The following is a 14,095-nucleotide window of genomic DNA, read 5'->3' as shown; positions in this document are numbered from 1 at the left end:
GTCCCCGATAACAAGCTAGCGGACTACGTGGCAAATTTCTTTGAGGCTCTACTTCCAGATCTGGACAAATCTCAGCTCATATTGGACCGCACCCACAGGCTTCGCCAGCGCCGCGGGACAGATTCGGACCCCCTCCCAGACGTGATCACCAGGGTCCACTTCTTTACAACGAAAGAAGCGATATCAGCGATCAGCCGCCAAGATGAAGAGATCACTTTCCAGGGCACCCCTCTTCAAATTTACCAGGACCTTTCGCCACTTACGCTCCAGAAAAGAAGAGCACTTCGGCCTCTGACATTATTCCTCCAGGAGCAACAGATCCGTTACAGATGGCTGTTCCCGACAGCTCTTCAATTCACATATAATGGCACCCTACGCCGAATCAGCCACCTGGAAAATACGGAGAAAATCTTGCATTCGACCGCCCCCCGGGACCCTTCCACGCCACTCTTAGAGGGGACTGAGAACCCTGGTCCGCCTCCCTCCCCAAAAGCTAAACGCACGCTTTGGTCGTCGATACAACGAAACAACAAGAAGTGATGAACGTGGACGCCTCCACGGTCCCAGGCTCCGTCAACGAGCTAGCCGGGACACAGATATGCTCGTCTGAATTAGAACCCGCTACCTACTTGCCAACCTCTTTTAAGTACACGACGACGGCGGGGCATTCCCATGGCTCATACCCACCCCAAGGATACTTTTCATCTTCTGTTCCTTGGGAACCCACAGTATGGGACAATTGGCCCTGTTGGCCTTAGGTACGACCGTACTGACAAAGTCGGTCTACCGCCCTGTTAAAGTTGCGATCCCCCGTTGGGATTTTGCGTTAAAACCTCAAGTGCAGAATGATTTTGTGAGTGCTTCCATCAGTCATGGCAGTTGAACCTCCACCCCAGGACCCCCCCCTCCTAACGCAGGGAACGGAGAGTGAGCCTTCAGAGGACCTTCAGTCGCTTCGGATCCTCTCCCTGAATGTTAATGGCTTGAATTCTCCCAACAAGCGAAAGGCAATTCTATTAAAACTCCGCGACGAGGAGGCCGCGATTGCTATGCTTCAAGAGACCCATCTGTTGCCCGCTGATGTATCCCGCCTTCGGTCTCGGCTATTTCCGCTTCAATTCTTTGCCTCCGGCACAAGCAAAAAAGGAGGCACGGCGATTCTCTTCAGGAAAGACTTGAACCCACAGATTCTGGAAACAAAGACATGCCCAGAAGGCCGATTTATAGCGATCAAATGTCTCCTGATGGGAGACTTGTACACCCTCGTTTCAGTATACGCCCCCAACTCTGGACAATCACATTTTTATGACGCCTTGGGCACATCGCTCGCCAACTTCGTGGAGGGCCAAACGATCGTCGGTGGGGACTTCAACGGGGTCCCTGACCCCACTAAAGACCGATCACACCCCCCGACCCCGGGCGACTTCGCCCAAGCACTCAGCCTCCTTCGTCTCTTTAGGACCCTGGAGATAATAGACTCATGGCGGGTGTTTCACCCTGATGAAAAGGACTTCTCCTTTTACTCGTATGTCCACCGCACCTTCTCAAGGATTGACCTATTCCTGATTTCACCTCACACGTTCCCCTCAGTTAAGAAGGTCACTATCGGCACAAGAGCAATCTCCGACCACGCCCCAGTGCTCCTGGAACTTCGGGTTCAGAACCCTGACCCCACCACCCCGCGCAAATGGATGCTATACTACCCAATCCTCAACGACATGGCCACCAGAGACAAGATCGCAACGGAAATAAAGAACTTCTTCATGGAAAACCCGGCCTCAGACACCTCATTAGCAAACAACTGGGACGCCATGAAGGCAGTAATCAGGGGCTCCCTGATAGCCCAGGGTGCGGCCTACCATCGAGATAGACGACGAACCCGGACGGCCCTGGAGCTTGAATTGAGAGAGGCGGAGGCACTCCACAAGGAGAAAGGCTGGTCCCCCAGAACACAACGGGCCATTCGCACGGCACGGAAAAGACTGGAAGCCCATTACGCGGAACAAACCGCCCAACTAATGGCGAAGGTCAAACAGTCGTATTATGCGAAGGGCAACAAAGCGAACAGGTTCCTGGTGGCCAAACTAGCCAAGCAGAGACGCAGCATCGCGATCATGGGCCTGCTAGACACCAACGGGGTCATACTATACTCAGAACCCGAGAAGCAACGCCTCGCGATTGAGCACTTGGCCCAAATCGCGAAGGCAACCCCACGAAACCCAGCACAACAGAAGGAATACCTTCGGCAGGCAGAGGTGCCCCAGCTCTCCGACGCAATGAGAGATTAACTGGAGGAGCCCATCACGGGGGAGGAAATTGAGGATGCCATCAAATCTCTCAAAACACGGGCCCCTGGCCCGGATGGCTTCTCAACCAGGTTCTACAAGCTATTCAGGTCGCAACTGACCCCCCATCTCACCACCCTATTCAACTCCTTCAGGGAAACGGGGGCGGTGACCCCATCGATGCAGGAATCGACCACCATCCTTCTGCCCAAACCTGGAAAAGACCCAAGAAGCATAACTTCTTATAGACCCATCGCACTCTTGAACATAGATGCGAACATTTACTCGAAAATTTTGGCGACCCGCTTGAATCGCATCCTGCCGAACATCATTCATCCAGACCAGGCCGGGTTTATCCGGCACCGGACCGCAGGCGATAATATCCGGAGAACCCTGAACCTGGTGGACCTCGCCTCCCGGAACTCCCAAAAACTAATCCTGGTGGCCCTCGATGCAGCTAAGGCGTTTGATAGGGTGGATTGGACGTTTATGGGACACACTTTAGGGGCCTTCGGCTTCGGACCGGCGTTCCGAACGATGGCGCTGGCCAACTATGATTGACCTACAACAAGCCTGAGGATCAACGGCCACTTCTCGGCCCCGATCCCCTTGTCATGCGGGACTCGGCAGGGCTGTCCGCTGTCGCCCTTACTTTTTGCACTCACCATGGAGCCCTTCGCACAAAAAATTAGGCGGAATGACCAAATCAAGGGCATAACAAGCGGCCCTTCACATCATAAACTTGCCCTATATGCGGATGACATTTTACTTACGATCTCGGAGGCCCCCTCATCGCTTGAACATGCGATTCGCGAAATCACCAGCTATGGCGAAGTCTCGGGCCTCACCATAAACTTCGATAAATCTTCCGCCTTGGGCATTGGCCTCACCCCAGCAGAGCGAGAACCGCTGACTAGGATGTGCCCGATAGTATGGGAAAGGAGCGCCATCCCCTATTTGGGGGTTTACATTCCGGCTGATCCAAAAGAGACGTACAAATCCAATTTTCCCCGACTTCTCAAGGAACTGGAGGGCGACTTGAAGCGATGGGGGACCCAGGAGATTTCGCTGCTTGGACGCATCACGGCATGCAAGATGAACCTTCTCCCGAGATTTTTATATATATGCGCCTCACTGCCAGTGGCAATCCCCACGCCGATTCTCCGAGGGATCCAGAGGAAAATGCTGAACTTTATCTAGAGAGGTAAGAAAGCGAGAATCCCTCTCAGAACTATGTTGGGGAGTCCCAAACTGGGGGGACTGGGGGTTCCAGACCTTCAGGCCTACAGAGTGGCAGCCCAACTGGCCCGGGTCCAGGCCTGGCAAAATACGACAAACCGCCCGAGATGGGTGGAGCTGGAACAGTCGCGGACCCCCCTGCCTCTGCGATTTCTGCCACACATCCCGCCCCCCCTCAGGTCCCATGGGGGAGAGCTCCTGCTTTCGACCAAACACACCCTTAGCACTTGGGACTGGGCGCTGAAACGAAAGGGAGTGCCAAGAGGACTGAGCCCACACTCCCCGGTCTTTCTCAACCCAATGTTCGCACCGGGCATGCATCCCCGCAATTTCCAAAATTGGACCAAAGGTGGGCTAGAAACCATAGACCAGCTGTATACAGGGGAGAAACCGCTCACTTTCGCCCAATGTAAGGAGAAATTCCAACTTCGGGAACGTGACAGATTTACTTACATCCAACTACGCCACTGGTGCTCACACCCCCAAACCTTGCAAGCAGCGACCCGTCCTCCCACTGCCCTGGAACTCACCCTAGGAGACCTTCCGACTCGCGGCAGCGTATCCACCCTCTACAGCCGCTTCTTAAGCGACTTCCTAACCACAAGAACCCAATGTATGGCCCAATGGGAAGCGGACCTGGGACACCCGATAGAGGATCAAACCTGGGTGGACATATGGACCCGAACACATACCGCATCCACCTGCATCACCAACAGAGAATGCGCATACAAAATCATGCTGCGGTGGTACTATTCGCCCCTCAGACTCCACCATATGAACCCCCAGATAGACCACGCTTGCTGGAGAGGATGCGGCCTCCCTGGCTCTTTCTTCCATATGTGGTGGGACTGCCCGAAGATCCGACCATTCTGGAAAGCTTGTCTAGAGTCTATTTCGCTGATTACCGGAACAATGATTCCCTTGAAACCAGAACCGATCCTGTTAGGAGCTCCAATTCCCGGGATCTACCCGCGCTCCGGACCCAGAGCAAAACTATTGACTCATTGCCTACTGGCAGGGAAAACGGTGGTGGCCCGAACCTGGAAATCCCCGGAAGGCCCCCACATTGCCCAATGGTGGACCAAAGTATGGGACATTCTGATAGCGGAGAAGGTAACGGCAGCACGAGCGGGGATGCTACATCGCTTTCAGAACATCTGGGCCCCAGTCCTGGAATTCGACCAGCGCTTCCCCGCCCTGACCTATAAGCCCGCCAGAGCCCTCTGGATCTTGATGAACCAGGAGAGCCCGGAGGAAGACTCATGACCGCTGAGGCTCCAGCCGGACCGCCCGGGCGGGAGGAGCCCGCTCGCAGAGCCTGTGGGACTGATAACCCAGGGAGGAGGATAGAGAGAGAAGACACAGGGGGGGTCTAAAGACTGGGGGTCAACTTGCTGAGATAACCTTTGCATATAATGTCTGTATTTATCATTCTGCCTAGATTTAAAATAAACAAAGTTAAAAAAAAAAAAGGGCTGAGGGCCTATTCTTGGTCCCACCCATGCATGACTCATCCTCATGCCCCCCTTGTGTCCCATCCCTCAATACTGTATGCTTTTTATACCCCACGACGGGGCACTTATTGGCAGGTAGGGGGGTGGGGGGGGCAGTATAGAGGAATGGGAACTAGGAATAAAATAGTCACTACCATAAGTGACTAATTTACACCTACATCCTGCCCTTTCCCTCCACAGACATGGAAGGCTAGCAAGCAACATGCAGAAGGGAGGAGAACCAAAAGCGGTCAAAACAATGGTTCTGAAAGACTTCATGGCCAAACCGGTATCCGATTGTGAGCTGGCACCCAGCAAGTAAAGTCTGCAGAAAACACAAAGGGTGCCCAATGTGACAGCTATGCAGATATCCTAAAGTGGGGCATGCCTAAGAATTGTCACGGATGCTGCCTTAGCCCGGAACAAGTGTGCATGCCTGCTTTGTAGCACTCCAGATGCACACCACCACCCGCTGATCGATGGAGACTTTGGTGGACTGAGAACATGGGGAGAACAGACATAAGTAGTCAAAATCTGTCTGATGATACAATCTGATGCAATTGAGGGAGAACAATAAAGCTCTGGCAAAGTTTAATTTGTGAAGGGCCCTTTCAGGCTCACTGTGAGGCCTTGGATAAAATATACAGACTTCTCTCCAGATTTAAATGAAACTCTCAACACCTTAGGAAGGAATAACAACTGCACACACAAGACATGTTATGTTTGTGCAACTTAAAGCCTGCAGCTCCGACATGTCTGGCTGATGTACAGGCCACTGAACGCTTTTAGGATACTGTGCTCAGGCTTGCAGAGACCACTGGTTTTTACTGGACAGTTGAAAGCGTCCATCCTTCATCGTGCGCTTGGTGAAGCCACGGCAGACCTCACAATCTTCTTTATGTGCCGAGTGTAGACAATACAGGCACTGGGAATGCTGGTCATCCGAATAAAGATTCCACAAACCGCAGCTGGTGCACAGCTTGAAGAGGGAAACACCGTCCTTTTCATCCGACATGATCTGGCACAGTGTAGGCCTGAAGACTTCTGGAAGCTTCCAAGAAGAAAACTCGACGATTTCTGCCCTTGAGGGGCAATGAAAGATGCCAAAGAATGGGCCCCCGTTAATCGGAAGGATGAACGATGGAGCACATGGGCTCGATTGACCGAAAAATAGAATTTCCTATCACAAAAAGCAAACACTTGTGTACATGCGCGTTATAAATTTCTTCATATCATATGAAGGGTAAGTTGCCTAAAGAGAAATCTTTCCTAACACTTACCTGGAACTGATTCGAACACTTGGTTTTAGGAGTAGTATTAGATTATTAAGTTTAGAGACAATGGGCCTCATTACAACCCTGCCGGTCTGGAAACAACGGTGGCGGTAAAACCGCTGCCACTGTTTTTTCGGGACCGGCTGATTCAGAGTCCTGCAGGCGGGAAGTGTCACTCCCGCCAGGTCTGACCTGGTGGGATTAACACCACCCGCCTGCAGGCGGACATGGAAACACCGGCTGTGTCCTAGACGGAACCGGTGTTTCCATGGTCCCCATCCCCATGGAGTCCTATGGGACTCCATGAGAATGGGGATTTACACAATTCCGCCTCCAGAATTACCGGGTCACTGGGGTTGTAATGCCACAGTGATTCCAGTAATCACAGAGGCGGAATGGTATTACGGATCCGGCGCCAGCCTATCGGTTTTTCTGGCACGGCTACCGCCGGACTTGTAATGAGGCCCAATGTGCTACTTTTGCCTTACACATTTTTAAGACCTGTGATAACTTACACAACATCTATTCTCTAGGTCAATTGTAACAGCACTGCACTGTATACATTTTAAATCATTGTAGCTGTCCCAACAGGACACCCAAAAGATGTCACAGTGCCTCCTAGCAACCATCGCTGGAAGTTCACCTCTAGTTTAGAGCCACATCATCAAGGCAGTATAGCTATGTAAATTACACATAACGCAAGCCTTTTGCTCCAAAAATGTTCTTATACAGCGGTGCTACTTTATACATAGCTTCATCAACCCAAGACAGGCTTTTCTCAAGTCTGCAGACAACTACATAACAGTTTTCACCCTTGTTAGGTATCATGAGTGCAGTATTGTCTTGACAGCCTTGTGGTTGGTGTATTGGGGCATATTTTAGCAAACACCAGCAAAATTATAGTGGGTTTAAAATTCCTTGAAAAAAGAAGATCTTTCAACTGAAATGTGAAAATTGAATAATCCATTTGAGCCAGGTCACACAAGCCACAGCTCCAACTAGTAAAGAATCTGTCATCCAGGTAGCCAGGACAAGGCCATAGATTTTAAATCTAGTTCCTGGGGGTGGACTAGTGGGGGAGGATCACCTGGATGAGGGGTACTCGAGAAGTGGAACACTAGAGGGTGATAGGTGGTATCGCCTTCCCAATAACACCTTTTCCCCATACCTAGGAATTAAACGCCCCACCCCTTTCTGACAAAAACTCTCACGCACAGTCCATTGTGAGCGACAACTGACCAACACCAGAGCCATATACCTGACATGTCCCAACACCATGGTCAAGCAATTATGGATTATTATTACACACACCTGACTTCCATCACACTAAGTGTGAGCACAAAAGCACACTGAGCGAGACAAACCACACAAGGAAACAGCGGTTCCAAGATGGCAATTTCATACAAGGAGAAAGACGGCGAGACCAGAGAGAGTTGCACAGATGGAGGCACCCGTGAACGTTAAAGATTGTTACTTTCATGAGCCTTGGAAAGTAAGAAACAGAAGACCGGTAACTAAGGCTGATCAAACCTGCACAGTGTGTCAAAGGTACCCGGGGCTCTGCCAGTGTTGATAATCAAGGCAGGGAGAAGCGATTGTTGGTGTGGTACTGTCCTTGGCTCCTAAAACAAAGCAGCGTCAGAAACCACAGCACAGCCGGTGAGTCGAAGAGGCTGATACCAAACCAGTTTGTGTTTTGAACCAAGGTAGCAAGCGGCAACATTGGACAAAGAACAGTGTGTTTTCAGCATTTGCAAAAAGCGACACGGATATGATTTGAACTTTACAATTGACCTTTAGGAAACTAAGAAGAGATACCATACGCAGTGGTCTGGCGCCAAGTGGGTGCTCATTCGAAAGTCTCTGTTAGGTATCCAACATTGAGTAGAAAAAGTGGTCATGCGGAGGAGGGTCAAGCTAAACCCAGTGCACATTTGAAAGTCTTCGATAAATTAAAGTGCATCACAATTGGTCTGAGCCTGGCTGAGGGGGATCTAGGGTGAATACCCTAATTGAATAATGGAGAAAGGAAAATAATGTGTGTGTTATTTTGGTACCGCAGGCCCTCTGTGTCAAGAGACTTGCAAGAAGGTCTTGAACTGTGTAAATGGAACTGTATCCTCGTGCCGTAGAAGCCAGAGTGTGCGCTTTGGTCGAGTGAACCGTCTTGTCCCGTGATGAAAACGTGGTAGAGGGAGGCCAACAGCCCGAACATCCTGACTTATTTTATGAACACTTTTCTTTTTCATGAACATCACTCCATATTATTTGTAAATTAATAAAGGATGGGCAATACTTTTGTTTTTTAGTATAGGCCCCTTTAATTTGACAAGACTCCACTAGGACTGTATTATTATTATTTGATGGTCGTAGCTTGCTCCCATCTGTAGATTTAGGTTTAGATAGGCGTTTATCTCACGCCTGTGAAAGTTCAATAAACCCCCTTGAACTGTGGTCACTTGTGTCTGTCTTACAATACCCACAATGCCTTGTAGACATGGCTCTGACTGAACTGGAGGCGAACTTCCAGCGATGGTTACTAGGTGATGCTGTGGCATTGTGCCTTGGCTCACATGGATTAATCTACTTTGACATTTTGGGTCAACACGTTTTCTTTATGCTCCAAACTAAAGTCGTTCAACAAGCCAAGCATCTTAACTAATTAAACACAACGTCATAGCTTCCATCTAACCCGTTGAACACAACTGAATATGATAAGATGTAACACAATCTGTATACTGCCAAGCCCCAGCAAACAGTTTTCCCGAACATACCTCATATCGGTTTTGATCAGAGGTCTCTCACGACCGGTCTCTTCCTCCAAGAGTTTGATGATAAATCCAAGTCCAGCCATCTGCAGCCCAACATCCGAGCTAGACTTCCTAACCATTTCAATCACATCCACAAACTTCTCCATGGCATTCTTCTTTGCTTGCCCTTTCAAACTGTAGAATGCTGTTCAAGCAAAAAAGACATTAGCACATCAAAAACAATGCAGGCATTCAAGTAAATCAACTTTGTCTCACCCTCAAAAAGGACAAAGTAAAGAAAGTCAAAAGATTAGTCACATTGACAGGAAGCTCTGACATTCTAATCCCAGCAAGAGCTCAGATGCTCAACAACTGGTCCAAATGCGAGAGTTGGAAAAACATCTACACATTAATATAGGCCAATAAGCAACCTGAAAATTATAAAACATCTATTTCATTCGAGCAGTTCACTGAGCCAGAAGGGTGAAATGCAGTTTAACACCATAAAGAACATATTTTATTGGACAATGCAACAAAATGTGTTTATTAGTTTATTAATGGGATTTGAGCAAGACTCTGCATTTGAACATAGTTTAATATAAGCACATCTTTAGAAGGCACAGTAAGATGTAACTTCAATTTCCTTGTTTATGGCACTCAATTTATTCAACTATCAGTGTTTCTAAGATAATAGCTTACTGTCCTCAGCCAGATTCTAGAGCTCTCCGGGGCTAGTGATCTATAGAGAGGCTTTGAAAGCCCTAATATCCCATGAGGGCAGGGAAGATCTGCCCGGTTGCCAACATATAAAAAAGGCTATGCCAAATAAATAACAGTGCAAAGTTCTGGGATACAACCGAAGTGTTATGATATGATAAAGCATTTATAACACGCCTGTACACAAGTGTTTCAAGGCGCGACAAGAGGGGGAAACGGAGGAGGACAAAACAAAGATCTTACTAGGCCTTGTGTCTTTCAGATCGCGCAAGTGCAGGTAAGTGGAAGGGGAGAAGTGCCGCGGGGGGCTAGGGGGAAGTGCAGGTAACTCAAAGTACAGCCTCATAAGTGCAGAGAGAAAGGACTGTAGGGTTGCAGATACAGACCACAAGTGCTGGGGTAGCCGAGAGGCAGTGCGATGTGCAAGTTTACATGCAGGGACCTGGGCACAAGTTCAGAGGGTGGCCAGTGCGTGAAGCAGTTGGGACATCAGCAGGGGAGAGGAAGAGAGAAAGCGGTAGCAAAGAGGAAGGTTTTGAGTTGCTTTCGGAACCAGAGGTGGTTCTGCTCAAGTTTGAGAGAGGAAGGGAGGCTATTCCAGAGGGAGGCCACTGCCCAAAATAGAGATCTGCCCGCAACTCTCTACTTGGAAAAGCGACGGACCCTCAGAGAGTTGGAGGTGGATAAGCGGAGAGCTCGAGAAGGAAGATGTTTAGGAAGAGAGAGTTCAGGTAGTCAGGTCCCAGGCCCTGGAAAGCCTTGCGGACAATGCAGTGGGTCTTGAACGTGATCCCTGCCACCACTGGGAGCCAATGAAGAGATTTCAGGGCTGTAGAGATACGATTCCTGGACTTGAGACCAAGGACAAGTCTCTGTCATGATGCCTACCCCCGGGCATCAGGACCAAGCCCATCAGCTCCGGGAGCAGGCATCCAGATACTTATTAAAACCCCCAACAGCCCCGACTGGGGGCTGTTTGGGTTCAGTCCTGGTGCCTTAGGCGCCAGGCTCATAGACTTTACTTACCTTAAGCAGACCATGCTGCTAATGAGTCCAAGCCAACGTGAGGCTTGGATGGGACTATTTTGTTACAGGGACTATTTTTTACTCGGGTGTGGTTCTTTGGAACTTCTTACCTGGAACTACTTTGATGGCTATTTAAACCACGCCCGATCAGCAGCACAAGCTTCACGTTATTCTGCATCCAGCAGCTTAATGCTCACCGTGCCTGCATTCTGCATCCAGTCTTCTGCCACGCCCGCCTCGAATCTGGAGCTCCTAAAACAAAGAGGAGAGAAAAGGACAAGGTTAGAAAACTAACTATTTTCGAATTCCTCACCTGATTCCGGATCCATCTCGCCTCCGGACCTGGAAAGAACATCATTTCTGTACGTGTTGCATCTCCAGCTGCAGCGGCGCGCCATACTCACCAGTCCTCGCAGAATCTTTCGATTCGGCGCTGGCTCCATCATTTCTTCGCCGAACTCCGGCACCTGAGGGACAAAAGAAAACAACAAGGTGAGTCGAGAAAACCAACCAATATAACTCTTATCACCATAGACTTACCTGATTTACCACCGGCGGCATTATTCTATAACTCTCCACATCTTCATGTGCCGCACCTGCAAAGAGAAAATTACACGTTAAACACGTGCAACATTTACCGTACAGCGTCGGGTAATACAGACTCTTACCTGAGCGCCACCAGCTGCCACGAGGGTATCTTCTCGCGATCTCAACTGCAAGACAAGGAAGGAAGGGGGGGGAACAAGAGTGAAACATCGGACATATTGAACTCTATGAACTTGATACTTACTGGACCTTGCCAGGAACCTCAGAGTCAATACTCTCCGGAACTCTCCCACGCCTTCAAACCAGTGAAGTAACTGGCAGCAACGCGCCCCTGCTATCCATGCAGGATGGAGAGCTCATTTAAAAACATAAGGTGAGGTTCCTTAAAGGGGATATCGGAGGTGGCAAGAAGGGAGAACGAGAACAGTGGGAGGGGGCCATCACTAAAATCCACGGGTGGCTAAATCCCTTTCTCCACTTGCAGGAGAATACTTCTATGGATCAAGCAGACGAGATTAGGCAGGCCAGTCCAGACAGTCATCTCGGCACTACGCATCACGTTGGTGGAGACCGCAGCTGTCCGGGTCCGATCAACGCCCCTGTGGGAACCAGGTGAGCCTAACAGTCTCGCTGTCCTGGTCTGGATAAGTTGTGGAGGAGGGAGAGTACAGGCAGGAACATTTAGAAAGGCTGCTTCAGTAGACCAGCCTAGCGAGGACCAGAGCTCTGCAGACAGTGAGCTTCTGGGGGATAAAGAGGAAAGGAAGAATACCTCTGAGAGGGTACATCTGATCATTGAATACGAAGTATAAATACATTATTAAAAAAGCATTCTTTGAATTGGAAGATGGGAAGGTCATGTCTAGAATCCAGGGTTCAACTTCACTGCATACCTAGTGGTCAAAGAAACTGGAATTAGTCTATGTAAGGTACTTCGATCAAATGAAGTCCAGATTCCCAAGGTCTCTATACATTAGATTTAGGATAGGTAAACTCCTGCTGGCCCAGAGGTTGCATCAATGGGATAGTGTACTCTTTGATTAAGGTCATCTCTGCCAACAAGACCAAGTACATTTTATGTTAAATTGTTCTGCATACTTAACCCTGAGGAAAAAATATTTCAGACTGATTTACTGCAGCTGTGATAAAATGCATGTCGGAGGAAAGAACTATGAAATGGAATGCATGATGAAACATTGATGGAGCCTGGCAGAGAAGACCCTCGTTAAGCCTTGCTGCGTAAAGAGGCCTCCATCATTTCACATTCTCACTTGGCTGCCAAGCACTGATTTGCAACCATAAAAGGAATGACGATGGTCTTGTTCAATTGAGCCGGCTTATCTAGCGATAGAACCTTAATTGCCTTACCTACACCAGCACTTTATGGTATTTAGTGGCCAGACTAGTGTTTTTAAATGTATTTTTATCATTACATGTGAGATTTTATCTGCAAACAGGTCATGTTTTTAGCTATGTTAATTGCCAGATAATATATGTTTTTTACATTGTATGTTTACCTACGACTGATTGTGGAAATGGTAATAAACTTGAAAGAAAGGTACTTATTTTGGAGATGGAGGTATTTAGTTTCAAGCCCTCGTCTAGTGGGTTAGGACGATTTCTCTGTTCCTTATTTTCAGAATATAAGCAAACCAAACTACAGATAAGGCGACAGGCGTTTCCGTTCATGGGAAATGCACCCGAAAGACAGTGATCCCTGACTGGAACGGTCTGCAAGATGGCTTTGTGCATAGGCAAATAGGGTAGACCCATGAGCTTTGTAAGGACGATGGTAAGATCCCAACCCGGTGGAGGATTTGAAAAGTGAGGGTATAGGCTTTTTACTCCCTCCATGAATGCTTTGATAACTGGTACCTTCCACCATGACACTTTGTTTTGGGGCGTAGTGTAAGCAGACAGAGCTGCTAAGTGTACTTTAATGGAATTAAATACTAAACCTGAGTCTAATAGGTAAACAGTCGATTGGATTTATGCTCTGTGATCTGCACCAAATGACAAATCTTTTCCACTTGTTAAAGTAGCAGTGTCAGTTTCTGTGCTTCTTTGGTGGTATCCATGCACCTCTTTGGAAGATTAAGTGCACAAATTCTATGACTCCAGGAGCCAAGCTGCCAAGTTCATAGTTTGAGGGTATGGATGGAATGTATCCCCCTTGTGCTAAGAGAGCATGTTGAAGGGGCACGGACGTTTGATTGGTATGCAAATTGCTAGTTTGAGTAAGTGTGGAAACCATGGTTGTAGTGCCCACATTGGAGAAATGAGTATTAGAGTGACTTGTTCCTAGTGCATCATGTGCACTATTTTGTTGAGGAGTGGTGTTTCCACAAAAACACTGGGCAGAGGAAGAGGGCGACAGAGTAACAAGACTAACCTTTACAGATCCCATTGGATATGTCCCACTAATGTCATCTCCTCGTCGCCAATTGTTGTGACCCAAATTCCATACATATCATCCATAACCTTAATGATGAATCGGAGACATGGGATAGGTCTTACTTCTTTTAATGTCTCATCTTAACTGCCGTCCAGCTGTCACCAGCCTACATTCTACAGTCTATTCTCCAGGCTTCCCTTGCCCACATTCCATATTCTACTAATCCACAACAGTTGCCTCCAAAGAATCATCAGAGATAAGTGGAGAAGGCCAAATATCAGACAAAAAGACTGCATTGCGTTTCAAAACGTGCCCTCTCGGGTGAACAACAGAGTTGGGAAAGTGAGGCCAAGCCTGAGGTATTAACCTT

The 14,095-nt window shown here is 48.5% G+C and overlaps 1 protein-coding gene across 3 annotated transcripts in view; it reads right to left on the bottom strand.

The window, feature by feature from the left end:
- The window catches only part of LOC138468363 (cullin-9-like), a 1,322,368-nt gene that overhangs the window by 1,149,591 nt on the left and 158,682 nt on the right, over positions 1 to 14,095 (bottom strand). For all 3 annotated transcript variants that reach the window (XM_069608895.1, XM_069608893.1, XM_069608894.1), the window contains one exon: positions 9,066 to 9,246. In XM_069608895.1, coding sequence (XP_069464996.1) covers positions 9,066 to 9,246 — 181 coding nt within the window. The remainder of the gene's footprint in view (positions 1 to 9,065; positions 9,247 to 14,095) is intronic.

Source organism: Ambystoma mexicanum, chromosome 4q, assembly GCF_040938575.1.
Source record: "Ambystoma mexicanum isolate Mex_15411 chromosome 4q, UKY_AmexF1_1, whole genome shotgun sequence".
In the NCBI taxonomy this organism is placed as follows: Eukaryota; Metazoa; Chordata; class Amphibia; order Caudata; family Ambystomatidae; genus Ambystoma; species Ambystoma mexicanum.
This window is presented reverse-complemented; position numbering and strand designations above follow the sequence as displayed.